This window comes from Coffea eugenioides, chromosome 9 (assembly GCF_003713205.1).
Source record: "Coffea eugenioides isolate CCC68of chromosome 9, Ceug_1.0, whole genome shotgun sequence".
Classification (NCBI taxonomy): Eukaryota; Viridiplantae; Streptophyta; class Magnoliopsida; order Gentianales; family Rubiaceae; genus Coffea; species Coffea eugenioides.
Window position 1 is genome coordinate 32,429,866 of NC_040043.1, and position 10,438 is coordinate 32,440,303.

General features: G+C 37.6%; 1 protein-coding gene across 1 annotated transcript; it reads right to left on the reverse strand.

Moving 5' to 3' along the window:
• Window positions 1–7,999: 7,999 nt before the first annotated feature.
• LOC113782440 lies at window positions 8,000–9,775 on the reverse strand. Its single transcript, XM_027328331.1, has 4 exons — window positions 9,361–9,775; window positions 8,597–9,149; window positions 8,422–8,530; window positions 8,000–8,173 (listed from the first exon to the last, which is right to left on the reverse strand). The coding sequence occupies exons 1-4, from the start codon at window positions 9,773–9,775 to the stop codon at window positions 8,000–8,002; spliced, it is 1,251 nt and encodes a 416-aa protein (XP_027184132.1).
• Window positions 9,776–10,438: the final 663 nt, after the last annotated feature.

Consider the following 10,438-nt stretch of genomic DNA (forward strand, 5'->3'; position numbering starts at 1 on the left):
CAACCTGTCCCAAATACATGCCCTTGCTCTCACACCCTGTAAGGAAAACAAACTAGCAGGGTGAGCCAAAACTCAGTGAGGTTCCAAATATCATGCAAATCAAGTAGTAAGTTGGCAATTATTTATAACGTGAAATCTCAAAGTTAAAAAAAAAGTAAAAACTCATAAGAGTAAGCATTAACACTTCAAGTAACTAGGCAATCAACTTTTTCATGTATAAGGATATAGTTCGCTCTTGCGAGCTAATTCAGCAGCAGCTTGTTAAGGATTAGTTGACACTTCGTCAACCCTAGAAGTGCAGTAAAAAATTCAGTAGTGCACCACTTAACTCCAATCTCCGTCCACCGATCAAACCCCCTACCGGGCCTAAAATCCAATGATAACAATGGTGGTAATACTCAAATATACCGAATCCAGTGGACCGCATCTAGTGGATTACACAATGAACAATGGAGAAACAATAAGCAGTACCTATGGTTCGCTAGTTTCCTCGACCAAACTCTTGCCGGCTCGATTAGACTAACTAACCAATAGGGGTTTGGGATCCTAGGTAGTTATTAAGTTATACACATATACATCAATCCACTCGTAAACAGTGTACAGTACTTAGTCAGGTTAGGGTAAGTGCGATAAAGTACACCCTTGCCCAATCAAATAAGTCAAGTACTATCCAATCACAATTAGAAAGCATTGTATTCAAATAGCAAGTTCAACCATGCAATTGGAGACACTCACCAACCGATTAAGGTTTAGAGAGGTCAAGTTCAGGATCTGCCTCCTGACTAGAGTCGAAATCTGTGATCAATGATCATATAGCAAAAAAAAAAACTATCAGACTTCCAAGTTAGGGTTTCAAAAGTCTATAACTTTTACTTGTGAAAATCAAGGAAAAATCATGTAAATGAAATTCAAAACCGTGAATACAAGATAGGGTAATATATGGTTTATATAGGTACAATTTTTGTCGAAAAAAGTGACAAAATCACGAGTTTAAAGCTGGTCACATCTAACTACAAAACATGTGTGGAACAACCATTATTTCCCTCCTTGTAAATTGCATGGTTTTGATGAAAATCCAACTTATATGTCACAACCAAGGTGGATTCAAGTAACTTTAAACAAAGTAAGTCCAAACCGCCCTGAATTCGCACCTCAACCCTTACTCTCGCTCACTTAAACGGTAAGAGAGAAAAACCAAATCTTAGTTTCTTCAAGATTACCCTCCAATTCAAATCTTAGTTTCATAGCAAATCAATCTCAATCAAAATCACATGTTATAGGGGACAAATGCTACATGTTCTAGGTCACAAAAACTAACAAAATTTAACATATACATGGTGTATAAACAACTATACCAACGTTGGAAATTTTAACCCTAAATTGGAAAAATCCTATTTTGAAGCTAAAAGGTCATACTAAAGCTAGAAATTCCCATGTTAAGACTAAAATGGCATATCAAAGCTGAAAAATGGCATTCTAAGGGCTGAAAATTAACATAGCAAAGCTGGAAATTGACTACTAGAGTTAGAAAAATCGTATAGCGAAGCTAGAATGCATATCCAAGCTAGATACTCTCATATCAAAGCTCACAAGTCATATCAAAGGTAGAAATCTTCATCTCAAGGCTGGAAAAATTCAAATCAATGCTGAAAAATTTAACCAACTTCACAAAATCATAAAATCTTCCTCAAAACTTTCATAATCAAGTCATATATCATTAAAATGCAAGAGAAGAGAGAGAATGGAAGTTTCTTAGCATGATACCTTCAAATTCCAAGGAGAAAATGCAAAACTAAAGCTTTCTTTCCCAAATCACTCCACCACAAGCTTACTTGCTCCCTTGTTGCAACTTTCTTCGGATTAGATTTAGGTTTCTTGTTGATTTTCTCACTAAATCAAGCCAAAATCAAGATGAAAATTGAAGTTTCCCTCTCTTTTTCTCTTTCTTTAGGTTGGTCAAGAAGGAAGAAAAGTGAAGGAATGTTTGGTTAAATGAAAGATAAAGATGGAAGAAAAGTCTTGGTCAAATGATGGCTTTGACCATTGACAAGTGGCATGATCCAATTCTATTCTTATCTCTTTGTCTTTCTTAGCCTCTAATTGCTTGTTTATGTTCCACCAGTACACTCTTGACATTCCTAATCATATAATCCTTTTAACATCACACCCGTTCTTGTCTACCAAATTTATTACACACATCACCAATTGATCACACTACCACAATGCACTACGAAACTTAATATGCACCAAATTATAAATGAAAAAGTAAAAATCTCGATTCAATCATAAAAGTATTTATGAAATTAAGGCAAGTAAATTAGTCTAAAAGAAAATATAGGTTAGTTTTTTTAAAGAAATAAGGAAAAGTATAAGAAGAATATAAAATAATTTTTCAAGTCCTCACAACCCGTACCTGAAAATATTAAGTGGGGGTAGGTCGAGTTCGGGTCAAAACCCAGCCTATTGATAGGCCTGCATATTGAGGTGTCTAGTGAGGTTCTAAGGGATGAGTTTGGTTTGGTTGACAATGGATTTTGTGTTGATTATAAAATGATTAGTGTTAAGAATATTGATAAGATTGTTGTGGAGGGCATAATGAGACTAAGTTTCTTAGAGAAATTAAGTAAAAGGATGACAAAATTATGCAAAATGATGAAAAAAGAAAGTTTTATGGGCCTGATATGACAGTTTTGCCAAGATTTTTACATTTGCTAATTACTCATACCATTTTGTCTAAAGTTGGAAGTGTCACTTCCATTAGTGCAGTAGAAAGAATAATTTTGTGGTACATGTTGAAGAAAAAACCAGTGAACATTGGCAAATTGATGATTGCCATCATCGTCAACAAGATTAGGAAGGTTAAAAACATGGAGAATAAGAAAACTCATCTCCCATTTGGTAGATTTCTGAACAAGATCTTTAAGTGCTTTAAGGTTCCTTTTTATGATGATAATATTGACAAAGGATTTAACTATCAAATAATGGGAGTTTCATACTTGAAGAAAATTGCAATAAAAAATGAAATCAGGGTTGGATATTGAAGAAATTTAAAACTATTGATGATGTGGCCATTAGAGTGAGTGGAGAAGAGAATAAGAAAATTGAAGCAATAAAAGAATTGGATGAGGTGGAGCAGTTTGCTGGAGTAGAGAAGTTGTCGGTTTGGAAGAAAAAGAAGAGTTTGATGATGTTGTTATACTTTCAAAAGAAATCAGAGTTGCGGCAAGTGTATGTTAATGTGTTCTTTTTCATCTTATTATTTCTTCCTATCAAGTAACCAAAATGCATAACCTATTTCTTTTCTTCCTAGGATGAAAATAAGGTGAAAGAAATTCTAAAAAAGGTCGGTGCCTTGGAGGTGAAAGATACTAGATTTAAAAAGGACAACAAGTGGAAGAGGGATAATAGAAAACAACAAGCACAGGAAGAGGACAACAAGTGGAAGAGGGATAATAGAAAACAACAAGAACAGGAAGAGGACAGCAAGTGGGCGGCTCCTTAAGAAGGATGGATTAAAGTCAACACTGATGCAATAGAAAACAAACAAGGCTAGATGGGGAATAATAGTCTGTGATTGGAAAGGCAAAATCATAGAATCATGGGCATTCCCATTAGAAAGTTGTGAAGAGCCAAAGCTTGAAGAAGCTCTAGCAATGAGGACTACCATGCTTAAAGCAGCACTGCAGGGCTGGAAATGAGTAGTCTTTGAATCAAATTACAAAGCTTTGGTGGATAAAATCAAGGATGGGACTGAAGGTGTTGCTATTGCTATAGTGCAGGAAGAGGAAGGGAAGTTTGTACAGCTATCCACATCACAAACCCTATTAGTTTTCTTCTTATATACAGCAGCGTAACTGAACTCAGCAAAAACAGGCTCAAAGAAGTTCTTGAAATGGTCACTTTGCACCTCCTAAAGACAAATGATATCAGCATCATAAGAAAGCATCTCAATAATCAAATTCTGCCTACGATATTCTTAGGTTAGCGCCCAACTCGGACAATGACGAGCATAAGCATCTCTTTTAGCATACAAATCAGTCAAGATGTTACAAGACAAACCCTAAAACTTCCATCCTTAAAAGGGGTGGCTGCAAATTTATTGGGATTCTTTAGTATTCTTTCCAAGTAACACTTGAGCAGCACGGTACACAGATTAGGACTAGGTGGTCAAATCACAGGGCTAGTAAATAAGATGTTCAAGGAAGATTTTGCTATACCTAGATCATCTATAGCAACAGATACACGCCATAAATTAGACTCAACATCATCTTTTGATGGTACATAGCTCTTGTTGAAGAGACTTTCGACCAATCTTTTCTTGAATCTGAAACTTCATTCTGATGATGATGCTTTCTATACCAAGTGTGCTTAATAGAGTAGCTTGGAGAAGAAAGATAAGAACCCTTTACACTGACATATACCCACGGATTGATTTCAACGCTGACCACTGGCGTGTCTGATTGAAATCGAATTTCAACTTCCCACTCAAACCCTATGTAAATTATTGATTGAACGATTGATTTCTTGTTGTTGATGAAGGATTTTCTTTTTTCTTTTTTTTCCTTCATATGACTTTTCTGGCAAATTGAAGCGATCCCAATATTTATATAGGATAAGAGGGTTAGGGATTTTTTGTTCTTGGTAGGATTCAAGTTTATGGAGTTTTCCTAATTTGCTTTCTAATTTCAATTTTGGAAACTATTGTTTTTTAACCGTAGCAATCAGTTGATTTTTTTCTTGTAGTGTAAGTAAGACTTATGATCTTGGAAGAATGTCGATCGAGGCTTTAGTTGGATTGTATCACAATCTTCATTGATTACCTTAAAGGGTTAATAATACTTTGCCCCTTGAACTATAGGGGTAGTTCCACTTTCCCTCTCTGAACAAAAAAAAAACATATATATACACTTTACCCACCTATCCTAGTAATTGTTAGATCCTCAAAACATGTGAAAATTTTGCTTCCAATTTTGCCTTTAATATTATTCACACCTCGCCCTATTTAGCCAAAAAAAAAATGTCCACTCCATTTTAACAATTAGCAACCCTATATATTATATATTAAACTAATAATAAAGTTATAGTATATAATTATAATACTTTAAACTAACATACTATACATTAAAATATTATTGATGAAGAATACCATACATATAGATAGATATGACACACACACACACATAATGTACACGATCCACACAAACATATAATTCTTTAAAATAAACTTTCTATATAATCACTTTACTATCAACAGTTCCTTACAATGTATTTTTGTAAGTTTTCTTCAAGAAAGAACTAAAAACTTACATAGTAAAAAATGTATTATAAATATTCTCATGTGCCATAATATCTTTTGAAATATGTAAAACAAACTTTCAAATCTTTAACCTCAAAAGTTAAAAAAAGAGTTATGTAAAAATTTAATAAATTTGATATCAACAAGATAGAATTAAAAATTACATAGTAAAAAATGTGCTATAAATAATCTCATGTGTCATAATATCTTTTGAAATATGTAAAATAAACTTTCAAATCTTTAACCTCAAAAAATAAAAAAATGAATTATGTAAAAATTTAATAAATTTGATTCAACAAAATATGTATACCCTTTCTTACTCTTCGAGCAAATATTGTAATTTAATAACGTATTTATATATTTTAGGTTAATTAAGTAAAAACACATAATTGTTATTTTTTATGTGTAAACTCATAGTGAACATTATCTTTTAATGCTTAGTTTTTTAGAAGTGTTTTTAAACTTTTTGTTGATAATGTTTTGGCAACACGTTTTGTTAATATCAAATTTATTAAACTCTTACATAACTCATTTTTTAATTCTTTAAGGTTAAATATTTTAAAGTTAAATTTTAAATAGTTCAAAAGATGTTATGGCATATGAAGTTATTTATAGCACATTTATAACTATAAATGTTTTTTAATTCTATCTTAAAAAAAACTTACAAAATTACATGATAAAGAAATGTTATGGAAAGTTTATTTTCAAGAACTATATATAGAATACTTTCCATCAATAATGTTTCACCATAAAGTATGTTAGTTTTAAATATTAAAATTATATTATGACTTTCTTACTAGTTCAATATATTATATATAGATGCTAACTATTAAAACAAAGTTTAAAATTTTTTTTGGGTTGAAGAGAGGAAGAAAGTGTGATTAATACTAAGGGCAAAAATGAACAAAAAATTCATACATTTGGAGGGCCTAACATTTAGTAGGGTAACGGGGCAAAGTGTATATTTTTTTGTTTACAGGGCCAAAATGTGATTACCCGCATAGTTCGTGGGGCAAAGTGTTATTAACCCTACCTTAAACGAATATAAATAATATAAAATAAAGGATTAATTGTACTTTGCACCCGTAAACTGTTTCTTTTTTTTTAATGACTTTATATCCTTCACAAGAATTATATAATGAAAACATGGAAATTATACATTGGAAACATGCAAACTGTCATCTGGCTTCAGAAAAGTCAAGTACGGCAGTTTTTTTTTTTTTTTTTTAAGGAAACGGGTTACTTTATTTCATAAAAAGAAGGGCATACATGGCAAGCAAAACCAGAAACCACAAGCGCTAGGGTAGCCTACACACTAACTCTATGCAAACTTGGAACACCCATCTGATCAAGAGCGACGTCACCCCTCACCAAGCGGGGCAAATCACGCAATGAGCCATACGTTAGAGTCGTCCCTGAGTCCACTTCGATGTTTGCAAAGCGGTCAGCCAGTTTATTCGCTTCTCGAAAATAATGTGATACCTCTCTAACGACGCTTTTGACTTTGAACAGGTCCTGTAAGTCCCCTCGCAATCGCCACAGACACCGAGTTTTCCTTTGAATGATCTGAACCAGAACCAAAGAGTCGGATTCTAAATATAACTCAGAATACCCATGATCAATAGCCAGCCCAACACCAAAAATCAACGCCTTCAATTCAGCCTGCTGACTCGTCATCTCCCCAAAGAAGCACGAGTACCCCAAAATAAGCATTCCTTCCGAGCACCGAAGCACGCCCCCACCTCCACTCACCCTCGGGTTTCCCGGAGAGCAACCATCCGAGTTCAGTTTGATGACATTATGAGTTGGGCAGCTCCACCGAACCATCAGGGTCCTGGAAACCCTATGCAGGCCAGCCACCATATCGTAAAAACCCGGCCAATCCTGAGTAGAGATAGTGAGACATTTAAATTTAAGGAGGAAAATATCCCGGAGGTCCCCAAAAATTGCCGCACACACATGAGCCACGGGCCACAGATGGCCATCAAAGACAAACGAATTCCGTATCTTCCACAAATTCCAACAGATCAAAGACGGCATTAAATGGAAAAGGTACCGGAGGAACGGGTTCCTAGTAGGCTTCAACCACCAGCTTACCAACTTGTGGCGTACCGTAGAGGACTCCTGAAACCCTCCAATCACCCCTTCGAAATAACCCCAAATCCTATTTACCGCCTCTCCGGTACAGAAAATATGATCAGAAGACTCTTGACATGGGTGTAAACAACAACCACAACGAGATGGGCCGAATATACCAAGTTTATGCAACCTGTCCATCACCGGCAAACGGGCCCCTACCAATCTCAACATGAAAAAAGAAATCTTTGTCGGCTGCCCTTGAAGCCAGAGTAGTGAGTAGAGCCAAGAGCTGTTTCCATCCTCTCGAGCGACCCGGTAAGCTGATGCTAATGAGAAGGCACCGGAGGTACTAGGAGCCCAAACCATGGTATCCGCCTGGTCCAGCGAGGGAGGCACAACTCCCAACATCCTCCCCACCCATCCGCTAGTAGCTACCCTACTCAATTGTTCTACATTCCAACAACCATGTTCAACAAAATCGGAAACCGCACACTCCTGAAAAGTATCCACATAACGACATAACGGGCCCGTCCCCAACCAATTATCATGCCAGAAGCTCATACTACCCCTAGCCAAAACCCAGTGGATGTGTTGCTCTGCTACCCCCTGGATAGCCACCATTCTCTACCAAGTCCAAGAGTCCCCGGGAGAAGTATCAGCAAAGCAAGGATGCAGGTTGGGGCAATATTTACAATGCACGAACTTAGCCCACAACGATTGCCGCAACTGGAAGTGCCACCATAATCTCATGGAGAAGGCATCAAACACGTGCTTAAGGGACCTCAAACCAGCACCCCCCTATCATACGAGTTGCAAAGCTGGTCCTACTTAATCCAATGGAAGCGCGGCCCAGCCTCTGAGGAGCTCCATAAAAAACCAGCAAAATTGCTCTCCATCGCGCTAAATATTGACTTGGGAGGGGTTGAAGCAGCGAATGTGTGAAACGGCATAGAAGTCAACACATTCCTGATTAGAGCTAATTTACTACCGTGCAAGAGAAAGCTCCCTTTCCATGACAACACTTTACTCGTGACCAAGTCACAAACCCCTGCAAAGTAGCATCTCCTCCTCCGCCCTGCATATAAAGGATAACCCAGATGCTTGACCGAAAACTCCTTCGACTGAAACCCAGTCATCACTGCAATAGACCGTTTCCTGCTCCCAGGAAAATTGGCATGAGCCAATACACAGCTCTTTTGCTAGTTCACTTTTTGTCCTGACACTGAACCATAAGCGTCCAGCGTCTTCATCACCAACTGCACAGATTGCCACAAACCACTGGAGAAGATAATAATATCATTCGCATAGGCTAGATGAGTAATAGGCAGGCAACCCCGTGGAACTCTAAACGGCGTAAAACCCCGATAACTACTCAAAGCGTTCAACAGACGAGACAGAACTTCCGCACTAATCACAAAGAGCGCCGGTGAAATCGAATCTCCTTGTCTCAATCCACGACTAGATTTGAAGAATCCCTGAGGCGCTCCATTAACTATTACTGAGAACCACACATTCGAGATAAGTCTCCAAATCATATCAATCCATACCTCGCCAAACCCAAATCTTCTTAACACCTGGAGCAAAAACGGCCAAGAGACTCTATCGTAGGCTTTGGCCATATCGAGCTTCAATACCACATTTCCCTCTCTATTCTTTCGGTGAATATCCGACACCAACTCCTGGGCCAACAGAAAATTATCAAAAATTTGCCTGCCCTTAACAAAGCCACTCTGCTGAGGAGAGATAATACTTGGCCACACCTTTGACAACCGAGCTGCCAGGGTTTTTGATATAACCTTATTGATAGAGTTGCAAAGGCTTATGGGTCGAAAACTGACTAAAGTCTTGGGGTGAGGACACCTTCGGAAGCAGTACGATCAAAGTCGATGTAACGTTCCTCGGCAGCTCATGACCACAGAAGAAACTAACGGCGGCTTAAAAAACATCATGTCCCACCACGTCCCATGGAAAGATAAAGAACCTACCTGTGAATCCATCAGGACCCGTCGCACTCTCCCCATCCATTGCGAATACCACCTCTTTTATCTCCTCCATCGAGGGAAGGCGCTCCAACTCAGCATTTTGATCCCTTGAAATAACATTGGGAATGACCTCCAAAGTATTCCATGACCCCGTACAAGGTTCGGCCGAGAATAAGGATGTGAAATATTCCACTGCCTCCGTCGAAATGTGAGTTTTATCAGTCAGCCACTCCCCCGTGCTACTACGAATCCAGTGTATAACTGATTTAGCACATCTCTCTGCCACAACTGCATGAAAGAACCTTAAATTTTTATTCCCATCCTGAAGCCACTCGATTCTTGCTTTTGCCTCCAATATGCTTCCTCCTTGACCAGAGAGTTCCTTATAACTGCCCTTGCCTCCTGGAGTGCTAACCATTGTTGCTGTGATGGGTCACTATCAAGTGCAGCCTCCGCCGCCATTACTGCCTCCTCTGCCTGCTTCACTGCATTGAATATATTGCCAAAGTGCTGCCGTGACCAATGTTGGATTGCATGTTTAGTGAGCCGTAATTTGGCCGCCAACCACTGCAACGGGCGTCCTGAGCAATAGTTTGACCAACTCATCCTAATGACATCTAACAACTCTATTTTCGAAGTCCAACTGTTTAAGAAACGAAAAGTTCTAGGCTTGTTATCAAGCCTAGTCAAAGCTGATAACAGGAGGGGGCAAGATCGGAAGGCTCTCTGCCTAGGTGCCGAACTCCAAAATTCATCCCCATTAGAGTCGCAGACAGACTACATATGAATTCTAGCACTTAACCCCTTAAACTACTAACTTTGTGCCAGTGTTTTTAAACTTGGACCCGATCGACCTGTTCGACCTATTGAACCGAGAATTGGCTAGTTCTTGAGTTTGAGGGAGTATAAAAAATCGGGTGAAAAGATTCGGTCAAATCTGTGAGAACCCGAAACTTTTCACATTTTCTAGACATTATTTTATTTCTTTGCCTACATTTTTATACTTTTCTTTAAAATATTAAATTTTCTATATATTTTTATAAGTAAGTACAGTTTTTAAATCATTTTCCTAGTTTAAATT

Excerpts from the sequence above, each read along its gene's own strand:
- LOC113782440 (XM_027328331.1), bottom strand. The coding sequence starts at position 9,775 with ATGGTTAGCACTCCAGGAGGCAAGGGCAGTTATAAGGAACTCTCTGGT. Across the intron at positions 9,150-9,360 it reads GGGTCCTGATGGATTCACAG|CTCGGTTGTCAAAGGTGTGG; the intron begins GTAGGTTCTTTA and ends AAACCCTGGCAG. Across the intron at positions 8,174-8,421 it reads GGAGATGCTACTTTGCAGGG|GGGGGTGCTGGTTTGAGGTC; the intron begins GTTTGTGACTTG and ends CTCGTATGATAG.